Source organism: Berghia stephanieae, chromosome 6, assembly GCF_034508935.2.
Source record: "Berghia stephanieae isolate SIO BIC M18660-M18661 chromosome 6, UCSD_Bste_1.3, whole genome shotgun sequence".
NCBI lineage: Eukaryota > Metazoa > Mollusca > Gastropoda > Nudibranchia > Aeolidiidae > Berghia > Berghia stephanieae.
In genome coordinates, this window is record NC_088365.1 from 15,767,595 (window position 1) to 15,781,147 (window position 13,553).

The 13,553-nt window shown below is 33.9% G+C and overlaps 1 protein-coding gene across 3 annotated transcripts in view; it reads left to right on the forward strand.

Moving 5' to 3' along the window:
• LOC144974565 (uncharacterized) overlaps positions 1–10,467 on the forward strand; it is a 166,690-nt gene extending 156,223 nt beyond the window's left edge. For all 3 annotated transcript variants that reach the window (XM_078917556.1, XM_078917557.1, XM_078917558.1), the window contains 3 exons: positions 7,046–7,082; positions 8,031–8,173; positions 9,167–10,467. In XM_078917556.1, coding sequence (XP_078773682.1) covers positions 7,046–7,082; positions 8,031–8,173; positions 9,167–10,247 — 1,261 coding nt within the window. In that variant the 3' untranslated portion in view covers positions 10,248–10,467. The remainder of the gene's footprint in view (positions 1–7,045; positions 7,083–8,030; positions 8,174–9,166) is intronic.
• The last annotated feature ends 3,086 nt before the right edge of the window (positions 10,468–13,553 follow it).

Consider the following 13,553-nt stretch of genomic DNA (forward strand, 5'->3'; position numbering starts at 1 on the left):
ACAATACTCTATCTAGTCTATATTATGCTTTGCTTATCTTATCTCGCTCATTTTCTATCTCGCTCATTTTCTATCTCTCTCTCCCTCTCTCTCTTTTCTCTCTCTCTCTCTCTCTCTCTCTCTCTCTCTCTCTCCTCTCTCTCTCTCTCTCTCCCTCTCTCTCTCTCTCTCTCTCTTCTCTCTCTCTCTCTCTTCTCTCTCTCTCTTCTCTCTATCTCTCTCACTCTCTCTCTCTCTTCTCTCTCTCTCTTCTCTCTCTCTCTCTCTCTCTCTCTCTCTCTCTCTCTCTCTCTCTCTCTCTCTCTCTTCTCTCTCTCTCTCTCTCTCTCTCTCTCTCTCTCTCTTTCTCTCTCTCTCTCTCTCTCTCTCTCTCTCTCTCTCTCTCTCTCTCTCTCTCTCTCTCTCTCTCTCTCTCTCTCTTTCTCCCCACCCCCTTCTCCGTCCATTTTTGCCTCATTTCTTTTTTATTATCATGATACATCATGACACTGTTTTTTGTTTGTTCCTGTTTTTTTTTTTTAAATTTTCTTTGTTGTTATTTTTTGTTTGTCTGTTTGTTTTGTTTTTGTTTTGTTTTTTCTTGGGGGGGGGGGGGGTTGTATTTATATCTATTGATTTTATTTAATTTGTTTTCTATTAGACGTCTAGATAATAAAAGTATTTGTTTGTTTCTCTTTATGATCCTTGTAACAACTTTTGAAGTGGGCGATTTTTGAAGCGATTTGGGCGAACTCGCAGGTTTTGCGAGTTTTTACCAAGATGAAGAGTCATTTATTTATTCTATCCATATTTGAAGTACGAGTTTTTTTTTTGGGCCAAATTTTAAAATGCATGTTTTATTTATTTATTTATTTGTTTATATATAATATTAAAGTATAATGAGGACATTGGATGAAGGAGATTGACATAGTAATTTATTCTGTCAACATTTCTCATATTATTTTTTCTAATCGCAGTCTTGAATCTTTAGTCGTGATTCATCTTTTACGTGTGTTTTTTCATCCGCGCGCGCGCTGTGTTTGTATGTGTGTGTGTGTGTGTGTGTGTGTATGTGTGCTTGCGTTTGTGTTGGGTGCGTGTATGTTTTTTTTTATCTTATCATTTTGATGTTTAATAAAAATAATAATAATAATAATAATAATAATAATAATAATAATAATAATAATAATAATAATAATAATAATAATAAATCTTTATTGTCCTCAAAAAAGTGGCAATTTGTCATTTGGTTACAAATTTATAACAATACAATATTGACATAGACACACTCACACAGATGCACTCTAGTAACATCGTAGTCATCGGGGGGGGGGGGGGGGGAGACAAAGAATGAAAACAACAACAACAACAAAAAACAACATAATCATTAGACAATGAGTAAAACAGTACTAGAGAAAACAACAACAACAAAAATGATAATTAACACAACAGATTTATGACTGAGAATTCCATTTGACATTTAACACAGTAATTATTATAAATATGAGAAGACGTAGCAACGTATAATATATAATATGTTAACCCTTGACCTGCAGGGTTAGAATCTACTCTAACTAGACGACTTACCAACTAGCCTAAGATTTTATGGAGCATTTACGAGCGTCTTGAAAAACTATTCAAAGCCAATTATTTAAAGATTATTTTGTTAGATGATAATTTTTTTAAAAATTCATAGACCCAATGAATATTTATATGACCTTGCCCGAGAGAAAGCGTCCCTGCACATGCGCAATCACTTAAAAAGTGAACCTTGCACTATTCAAATCCGTTTATTTAAAGATGCTTTTGTTAGATGATATTTTTAACAATTCATTAAATGAACTATAATCATTTTTTCATAAGTGAATAGTATAGACTTTATTTTTGTTGGGATACAAGTCACGTGTTCATAATATATGCAGATCTGGAAACCCGAACCCACTTATGGGCCTAGTTTAACATTGTTGTAATGGACAATATTTTGCGTCATTTTTTAAAAGATTTATTTCCATTACGACAATGAGCCCATAAGAAATTAGGTTATCCGACCTGCAAATAAGTGTACGTCGGATACAACTCAATTACATCTTCGAAGCTATCTGTGAAACTTTTATCTTGTATAGAATCAGCCAATCATCTGTTATTATCAGATATTTAATATAAACGAAACATTCTCAAATTAATTCAGGGCATTATTAATAAAAAATTATTTAAAATAGAGAGAAAATAGATTCACACGTTAGCGTTAATTTATCAGATTTGTCAACAAGCGCCAAGTTCGCTCGCATAGTTATATAACTATATATATATATATATATATATATATATATATATATATATATATATATATATATATGTGTGTGTGTGTGTGTGTGTGTGTGTGTGTGTGTGTGTAGAGTATAAGTTAATGCATGCGTTTATGAATTGAATCTGCACTAAAAAGGGTTAAATATTGGGATAGTAAAGCACTGGCGTTGCAATAGGTATACAATTTGTGCAGTTGGATAGGGCAACATTTATTTACGTTGTAGGAGTTAATTAGATTAATTCAATCCGCCATGAAAAGGTTAAATTTTGGGATCGTTCAGCAACTAATTCAACTCACTCAATCCTAGAGATTTTTGGTGCTTTTCAAAATGGGAAAAAATGTATTTAAAATGAGCATGTACATAGGTAGTTTTATTCAACTATCATTAACGTGCAAAAAAAAAAAAACTACAAACATTAGCGTTGATACAACGCCTATAATTTGTCTCATAAAAATGTAATAATAAATAGGCATGGGATAAAAGTAACCCCGGGTAAACAACGGATATAGTCGGTGTTAGGGTTGAGTGAGTTAAAGTGTGAGGTAATTAATTCTATGTCGCTGTGTCAATCGCGAACTAGAGAAAGAAGGATGATGATTTACACCTTGGATTTGATTGTTGTTGTTGATATTATTATTATTATTATTATTATTATTATTATTATTATTATTATTATTATTATTATTATTATTATTAATATTATTATTATTATTATTATTATTATATTATATTATTATCATTATTATTATTATTATGAATTATTATTATTATCATTATCAAATCTCCTCATAATATTAATTGTTGTAACGTTTAAGAGTCAATGACATAGTGGTGGTGGTGATGGCGGTGGTAATGATAGTGTTATAGTGGCTGATGGCGATGCTGACGGTGTTAGTACTACAGCTCTAGGAGCATCAACAGCAGTAATATTATAATTAGTAATAAATTATTATCACCAGATGTGGTGTAATCGGGAAATAAATTAATGAATAAAGGAATCCATGCTTTAAATTAATTAATTTGATAATTTATAAATTAATTAATTAATGTCCCGTCCTAAATGTTAAATGTTGCCGTTGGCCAGGGACCCCTTGTAAAGCGCTTTGAGCACATTTAGTGGATATTGCGCTATATAAAAGCTCATATAATAAAAGGATTTATATAGATAAGGGAATCGCATTGGATAAATAAATAAATAAATAAATAATCCCAACAAAGCGTTTACTCCAGGCTTCATTTATTTGCTGCCTAATTCAATCCCTTGATTGGTGACTTAATCATAACAACGACAAAGACGACGGAAACACAGGACTATCATCTAAGCCTTGCGGCCTTAGCGTACAATTTGATGGGATTTGTGATTTTCGTTCACTTTCACTCTTAGAAATCACCAAGCCTTAGGGCTAACCCACACCGGAGACTTGACTCCGACGACCGGCAAGCCTACTACTACTACTACTACTACTACTACTACTACTACTACTACTACTACTACTACTACTACTACTACTACTACTACTACTACTACTACTACTACTACCGCCACCACCACCAAGGCAGTATCCTTCCTTGCCTATAATAATATTATAGTCAGGTGCTCATTACTATTACATCCGAGTGGAGTAAATCCCTTGTACCATCATGGATAAATGAACGGAGCCAATAGAGACACGGAATTAGATAGAAAAAAATGTTTTTCTCTAACATGTTCTTTATCAATTATTATTCAATTTTACAATCTTTATCACGACACAATTTCCAATTTCCATCAAGCACTGCTTCGTTGTATCTACTATGAAAAAAAACACATTTATTAAAAATTTGGCAGGACTCGTCCTTCAAATAACGATCGGTTAGAATTAGCCTTATATTGTCAAGAAAGAAAAAAAAAACAAAAAAAAAAAAAAAACAAAAAAAAAACAAAACAAACAAAAAACCCGACTAAAACAACAACAAAAAAAAGAACAAAAACTTCCAAAACCTGGAATTTCCTTTAATCCAAGATTAAATAATATTATGTCAATTTGAGGTCTCGGGTTTTAAGCATTTTTTTTTTATCAGCAGGGGGTCGATTTCATGGATTGGTGTATGAAGTAAAAAGTTTCCCTGACTAAAATGTTGGGGTTTTTTTTTTTTTGTTTTTGTTTTTTTTTTTAAAGGTGTTTTGTCATTGTAGAGCAACATTTGGCAACGATGATAACATTGGATAACATTTAAAACGGAACAAATCACCTCTGGCGATATAAATCCGTGTTTATTCTTCAAACTAGCGTTTATTATCTATTGATTAAAAAAAGAAAGAAAAAAAAAAAAAACTAGGGGAGGCTATGATGGTTTTTGTGGTGTTTGGTTGGTTCGTTCGTTGGTTGGTAAACAAGCAATGTTTATTGTGCAATAGTTATTTAAATGTTGATACTGGTTATGTTTTAGGGATGGAGGGGGATAGTAGTGGGTGGGGGGAGGGCCCGGGGAGGTTATAATAAGGACGACGGGTGTGGTTCGGTTTTTGTCGAGTGCTGAAAAAAAAAAAAAGAAAACAAACAAAAACAAAACAAACACAATTTTTGTTTTCATTTTGGCCAGAAATGTTTACTTTCAATGTCGGTAGATTAAGATGACCTCATTCGACGTGTACTGATTTACTTGCAGGTCTGATAACCCAAATTAGTCGTGAACAGCTCGTCGTAATTGTAATGGATATCAAACCACCGTAAATTATTGTACCGGGGTCGGGGGGGGGGGGGGGGGGGGGCAGAAAAAAAATAAATCTCGACCGCACCCGGGATCGATCTTGGTCCCTTTGCGTGTGTAGCGAGTGCTCTACCAACTGAGCTATCGAGACTCTCCAGAATACTGTAGTTCTCTCCAATTGACTAAATAGATAACACTGACCCCGCCCCTGCTGCAACCGTTAATAGAAAAAGAAAAAAAAAAAACCCACTGTTTTTTAAAAAAAAATAATAATAATAATTTGGTTACTTATGTAACCATTCAAATATTTAAAGAGTGAATCTCAACTTGTCAAAACAACAACAAATCTTAAACCTAAGACTGATAAGCAGTCTCAGGTTTGATATATTATTTTGACAAATGTGGAAATGTTATAATCAATATATTATTATGTCTAAGGTAATAAATTTCTGGCCAAATTATATTTTTTGTTTTAAAAGAAAGAAACATTTTTTGTCGGCGCATACACCGCCACTGCTGTTGCTTGTGTTACTGTCTCTGCATGCTTGGGGTGTGCGCCGCTCCTGCGACTGCTGCCATTATCTCCTATAAATGTTTGTTTATTTAGAGACGGGGCTGATTGAAATGTTTACTGGGTAATTACCATTCCCTCGGGGCACCCATTATTCTCGTTTTTTGGTCTCTTTTGTTTGTTTTGTTTTTTTTTTAGAAAAGTTGTTTTTTTTTTGTTTTTTTTTGTTTTTTAAATCTGTTTTGTATTGTCAATCGGTCGAGTGTGTGTGTGTGTGTGTGTGTGTGTGTGTGTGTGTGTGTGTGTGTGTGTGTGTACGCTATGTGCACTTATACGTGTGTGGCACGATTTTTGCATTGACAATATGCTGGGAGGGTGGGTGGGCTGAGGGTTATTTTATTCTATGATAATTAATGTTTTCTCGAAGTGGTAGGTCATATTGTGGTTTTGTTGTTGTTTTTTTTTCTAGTTTAGTTGTTTTTGTTTTTTGGTTTTTTTTTTGTTTTGTTTTGTTTTTTTTTAACAGAATATTTAGATAGATATCAGCTTGCATTCGTACCATTCTCACTCTCACCTTCACCGTTTGTATCATAGTCATCTGAAACGCCCACTTGCATCGATTCCTTGGATTCCTTAGTTAAATTGGGAAACTTTGGGCCAGTTTTGTTGTTGTTTGTTTGTTATTGTTTGTTATTCTATCACTTTGGGCCAGTTTTGTTGTTGTTTGTTTGTTATTGTTTGTTATTCTATCACTTTGGGCCAGTTTTGTTGTTGTTTGTTTGTTATTCTATCTACTTTGTCATCTCAGACGTTGTTTGTATATATCCTATATATATATATATATATATATATATATATATATATATATATATATATATATATTGTGTGTGTGTGTGTGTGTGTGTGTGTGTGTGTGTGCGTGCGTGCACGCGCTCGCGGAAGTAAATAGATGGATGAGTGGGTGGGTGTGGCGAAAATGGGGGGGAGGGGGGGGGGGGGAAGTAGTGCAACATCTGAGTGCATAATATTATAAACGTGTCAATTAATCACCCCGTTTTGTTTTGTTTTGTTTTGCTTCTCCATTTCCCATATGAAATCCTTTAAAAAACAACATAACAGGGAGAGGGGGGGGGGGCATTCACGAAAAGGCAATACTCGTTATCAAACTAAACTGTTGATGTTTATTGTGAGAGAGAAGCTGAAAAAGGGAGAACCAGAAGAAGAAAGAGCTTCTCAATAATATCTACGAACATGAATCAGACATTTATTTATCTATTTATTTATTTAATTATTTATTTATTTGTTTGTTTATGCTTCTCTTATCATGTTATGATATTTTATTTTATTTTAATATATTTGATGTTTATTTTGCTTTTAATTAGCTTCGTATTTTCACCAATTAGTTCATGACAGTGTATAAATCTGTGCTAATATAACGATGAATGATGTGTAACATTATGATAATTTCCATTCAGGATCAATAAAGTATATCTTATCTTATCTTATCTTATCTTATCTTATAATTATTTACTTTTGCTTTATTTTTTTTTTTCAGTTCAACCAAATCCGAATCAATGGGAGCTGGAATGAGGGTAAGTTTTCTTCTCAAGAGATATTCTATTTTGATTTGATTGTCCAGAATTGGGTAGTCTGGACACGTTGTTGTAGAAGACAAAAATGTGTTACGGGTTATACATGAATTTTGGCTGGAGGTACTGGAGTTCGCCTGCAGGATTTTGGTGATGATATTTTTGGAAATATTCCTTTATTTTCTATATTATGCCTGTAATGGGGAATAAGGAAGGAGTTTTATATGCAGGCACCAGTTCAATGAAATATATGGTGTTGCTCACTAGTAGGATTAATTTGAAAAAAAAAATTATCCCCTTCCGCCACGACATCATGCATAAGATATCGTCGTCTTGGCATTCCACGGAATATTATAGATAATTCATCAAACAAGATGTCTGATGTCAACAGGAATCACCCATGTTGTCCAAGTGAGCAAATTCGGGGTTAATAATCTTGCCCAAGTAAAAAACGAAAGTGCCTGAAGCGGGGCTCGAACCCGGGCCACAGTGCAATGCCTTAACCACTCAGCCACTTCGCCCCCCATTAATTAAATTTAATATTCATTAATCAGATAACTTTTCCAACTACAAGTTGGGTTTTTTGTTTTATTTGGATTGGAACAATAACTTGTCACTGTAGGATACCATGCATTTCATGCATCTCAGAACTTGCTACCTACCTGATCACTAATAATGGGCCTGACTGATTCTGAAGCATAAAATGTCCAGATTCATTTGCTTATTTTGCGTCCAGTTCTCAACATTTGAATTTATTTTATTTTTTTTTTTGGGGGGGGGGGGGGGGAATGATTGTTAGTGTTAGTATCAGTAAACAAAAAAACGGTGGTGATGGTGTTGATGATAATAATATTGACAATGATGATGATGATTTTGATGATTGGTGGTGGTGTTGGTGTCATTATGCATGTTAAAAAATTGACCAATTTTTCCAAAAAAAATTTCTTCTAGGGTTTGGGAGGAGATGGTGGAATACCTGGTTTAATGAGCAGCAGTGCGACCGCCGCCATGATGATTGACCAGGAGAGTGCCGAGGATTTGTCGATGAAAGGCCCATCTCCTCATGAGATGTACGGATCCAGAGGCCAGCTCGGGTATGTATGGCACTTAAAAAAAACTTACTATTGATGCCTTCTGTTTAGTTTGAATACTCACAACATCCTCCTGCCAGCCGGATATAATGTACCAACACACAAAGCTATGTGTGACCTTGTTTGTGCAGCATGGCTCAGCAGTAAGGTCTTTGCTTCATACCCGAAAGGTACCGAGTTCGATCAACTGCCGCTGCGGTACGTGGCCTTGAAATAGTGGAGTTTGCTGGATTTTGGTGATGTTTCTAGCTCAAATTGCGGGGCTGCACTGCGACTGACGCCTGTGTTATTCCAGTGTTCCCTTGGAATAGACCCTAGAGAAACATTTCCCTCATGGGATGAATAAAGGGAATTTTATTAATTAAAAAAAAAAACATGTATAGCCTAATTGATACAATTTAATGAGAACTACTCATCTACTCATAAAAATGGCTGGCTAAAAACAATAACAAAGAGCTGAGGGACTTCAAATTTAGTTCTGTCTATCCTTGAATAAAAATTTGGTATAATTATAAAGTTTAGTCATCAAAGCCATACCACCCAAGGAGTCCGTAGTGTTGAACAGACAGTTACAATTGCTTGTTACCCTTTTTGCCTCAATCTCTAAGCAATTTGAGGAAAAAGGAAGGGGCTTCCTTAAAATCACTGGGGTTGAAATTTTGCAAGGACTGTAAACTGTTATGTTAGATTTTATGTATAGCTGTACATTATAGTTTTTAATAATTATTTATTATTGCTACAATCTGCATTTGCATATTATTATTATTATTATTATTATTATTATTATTATTATTATTATTATTATTATTATTATTATTATTATTATTATTATTATTATTATTATTATTATTATTATTAATATTATTTATTATTATTATTATTATTATTATTATTATTATTATTATTATTATTATTATTATTATTAATTCACTTTTCATACTCCCATTTTTTCTAAGCAGATTTTATTTTTATTCAAAATTTCTTTGTATTCCGCAGACGCATGGATGAAAATGAGATAATGATGAGGATCAAACAAGAAGTGCAAGAGGTCTATCAGGATATGGATTTCGCCAGCCCAATGTCCCATCACCACCATAGGGGCCCACATCATGCTGGGGACATGGAAATGGATCTTCATAGAGGAGGATTGCGGGACAGTCGGTCTCCTACCCCAGAGGATGACATGCAAGGAGGGGTCAAGGTCAAAGGAGGTCAAATGGTGATGATGCCTGACATGATGGAGAGATATGAAGATGAGGAGGAGGATGAAGCATCAGAGGCGAGGAGGATTGCTGAGGAAGAGGAAATGGGCGTTATAGAGAGAAGGAGCATGGACATGCCGATGGACGATGAGGAAGGGGAGAGAATGAGGATGTATCTTAAACACAGAGGGTTCAGGTCTGAAGAGGTTGGAGGGGAAGAAGGAGAAGATGAAGGAGAGGAGGGAGAAGTGTTGAGGAGAAGACATTGTGAGGACGGTTATGAGACATCTGGCAGAGGACTTCGAGGAGAAACAGAGGCAGAACGGGAATTAAGAGCTGTGCAGGAGAAATTTGAGCGTGAACAAGAGGAAGATATGAGGAGAATAGAAATGGTGGAGAAGAATTACGGTGGAGCTATGGATAGGGAAACGGGTAACTATGCCAACAAGGAAAATAACCCTAGTCACTCTTCTAGGTATTCACCCATTCCCACCAGTGGCTCGCATGCGTCTCACTATGCATCTCAGTTCTCACCCCTTAACTTGTCAGACGGTGAGAATCATGGATCTCCATACAATGGAGGTCATAGGTCAGCTGATCACAACGATAATCAAAATCATTTTTTGGGGGTAGAAGGCAGCAACAGTAATGAAAGCAGAAAAGAGGCTGAAGCCCCTTCAGCAGACAAACCATACTATGGCAATAGGTGTGGTGGAGAAGAGGAGGAGGAGGAGGAGGGAGCAGGAGGAGCCAAATCTCAGTCTCAACCATTTGTTGTTCAGTTGCCAGATTCAGGCCCTGTCTTTCCATCTCGCACCCCACCTTCTAACTCTGGGACACCACCACCACCACCACCTGCCTCGACGTCATCATGATTATCTACGTTTGTTTGTGGGTGCGTCTTGAAAAAGAGAGGAGAGACTATAATATTTGCATTCGTGGACGCATTGTACAGTGATTTTATTCCAGAACAAAGGAGTACAATGTATAGAATACCTCATAATATTGATGAAGATTGATCTTTCTAAGAGGCGTATTTGATTTCATATTATATAAATAAATAGAAGGCATCGTATGGATTTAAAAATAATAAAAGTGAAAGCAGTCATCACGTTGATATTTTAATCAACACAGATCTCGCCATCTTCATTGGACAACACAGATGGATGGACCATTTCAACTAGAATGATACGAGAACCTGCAAGGAATCAAGACACATGTCAATCATACGTTTAATGACGTGTCCGAGAAATAAAAAGGCCAGAAATGAAGACATATAATGCTGTAGTTTTTTGTTTTATTTCTTGTATTTTTAACATATGTTTATTAATTCTAAGGACCTAGGTCTCACGTCTTTTAAGAGAGAAAAAAAATCGTCTTTTATTCCATAACTGCCCATGAATATGCATATCCCTCATTGAACTTGAACAAGAGAGTGCAGCCCTACCATTGTCACTCAAGATCCATGGAAAATTACTCACAACATGCAAGTTTTGCTCATAAGAATGAAGAGCTAAGGAACCCACACATTTTTTAATTGACAATTTTGATCTGCTTCAACACACCCTTCATGAAATTTGTTTTGTTTTGTTTTTTTTAGAATACCATCGCTGTTGTTGATTTGTTGACTTGACCATAACCCAGCACACAAATCGAGCTGTATGAAATATCATTGTGAGGCCATTCGTGTTTCACTCCTTGTTTGTGGTATATTCTTACGCTTGTCATGGCAATAATGAATTCTCTACACATTTCATGAACAGTTGGTTATATCTTTTTTTCTGGGAGTCATATCAACATTGCTAATATATATTTATATATATGATAGAATGCTATATAGTGTATAAAATATAAAGATTATGGTGCCAATAGAAAGATTACGACACAAACACACACACACACATTCTGAGTACTATCCAAAGACAATGAACTGCTGAAATTGGAGCTAGTGTTTTTCACTTTTAAGTCATAACTCTCTCTCTCAGCTGATGTTTGATTTTCATTATTTTACGTCACGCCACACAGCTCAAGACAGAAACATTTCATGCAACCACCATTGGATAGAAAAGATTATAATTGACTGGAAATATCCACAGTTTGTAACCCCTTATATTTTATCACAATGTGTGTTATAACTATTGTAAAATATAATATTACATGATTGAAAATCAGAAAGTCAGACTGATAGAGAATGTTATAAATTGATTGTGTACATTATGTCTTTTTTTTATGTTTTAAAGATAGTTATTATAGTGTTATTCAATGATATGCTTTTTAGAAAACTTTTTTTTTTTTTAATCAGCAAGATTCACGCATTTTAATTTAAAATATTAGTTATTTCAACTTTTAAAATCCTTATTTCAATTTTTTTTTTTTTTTTAAATTTTAGCAAGGCTATTAATTAACCCTCGATTTTGTTCATTCGCACCACTTTGTGAGTGTTTCCTGTTGACTCCTGACGTCATTCAATACATTTGATTTTACTCCTTTAAGTATATCGAAGATGATTTCATAGAGAAGGGCATTTTTTTTAAAGAAATGAAACTCAGGAGTGATCGTTTTATAATGGGCGAAAATTTGATTCAATGTAAACCAAACAAACAAAAACACAAACAAACTAAAACAATTGTTGTATTTGTTTTTAAATTGAGTCTTTTTTTTTTTCTTTTTTTTTTTTTTAAAGTTATATCTTGGATCAAGTCATTTTAACCAAATATGTTGCAAGTTGTTTTCTGAGAGTTTTGTAATTAAACCCGGTTCGATAAAGGTCAATACATTTTTATACGACTACACCAGCCAACATCAATCAGTTTTTAAGTATGTTTTATTTGTCAGCATATTCCTTTCAATCGCGTACATAATTCATGTTATCATTATTATAATTATATTATTATTATTATTATTATTATTATCATCATCATCATCATCATCGTCGTCGTCGTCATTATTATTATTATCATTATTATAATTATTATTAATATTATTATTATTATTATTATTATTATTATTAGTCATAGATTTTTTTTTCTGTTTTATATTTGTTGTTATTAGACTGCTTTGACTGAAATTATTATCTTACATCTAAGAAACGTTGCTGTTATTACTGCGTATTATATGTTTGTTATTCACACAAGTGGTCATTTTATCTCTATTTTCAAATGAATATATGGGTCAGATTAATTAAGGTTTATTTTGTAAGTTTTCCTCCGTTGACAATAAAAAAAACAACAAAGCAACAAAAAAAAAAAAACCCCTAAGGATAATTAATAGGATTATTATTTGATATTTGCTGTCGATCAATAGTTTCTTCTCTTCCTATGTCTACTGAAATCAATGTTTTAAAAGACTTACTGAATTGATTTAACCTGTTTTGTTGAGAAATATGGCCTACATCCTCCATCTTGAATTCTATCATAATGAATCAATCATTCGCTGAGAATTGAATTTGTATTTAATATGATCAGATTGATTAACTGACTCAACCCTAACAATGACTATATCCGTAGTATACGCTGGGTTACTTTTACCCCGTACCCATTTATTACATTCTTCTGAGATAAGTTATAGGCGTAGTAACAAAGCTAATGTTCTTCATTTTTACATGTTAATGGTAGTTGGAAAAAAACTTTCTCATTTTTAATACATATTTTTCCAATGTTGAAAAGTAGCAAAAATCTTTAGGATTGAGTGAGTTAAGTTTTTGCAGAGATAATGTCAAAATAGACATATTGGTGAATTGCTCGTGGAATCTTCTGTTCCTTATTTTAACTAATCCCCTTTGTTTTGCTTTGTCTCTACTTTTAACTTCAGATCTTCCCCTCTATCATCTTCCTTTTTGCTGAAATGACCTAAGTGCATGGCAATAGCCGTAAAACATCTGAACTATGACATTCTCTCTCTCTCTCTCTCTCTCTCTCTCTCTCTCTCTCTCTATATATATATATATATATATATATATATATATCTCTCTCTCTCTCTCCGGCTCTCCCAATTTATTTTTTCAGTGTTAAGTTTACTTTTGCAAATATCAGATTGTATCATTAAATCTTAAATAGGGGCTTCTGTCATACAATTTAATCTTGTACAAAAAAATCGACCTTTTTATACTCGATGAACTTATCCATCGGATCATGAAACACGAGTTCTTCAATCACGATAATTTCTCTAATTGTGAAATATGT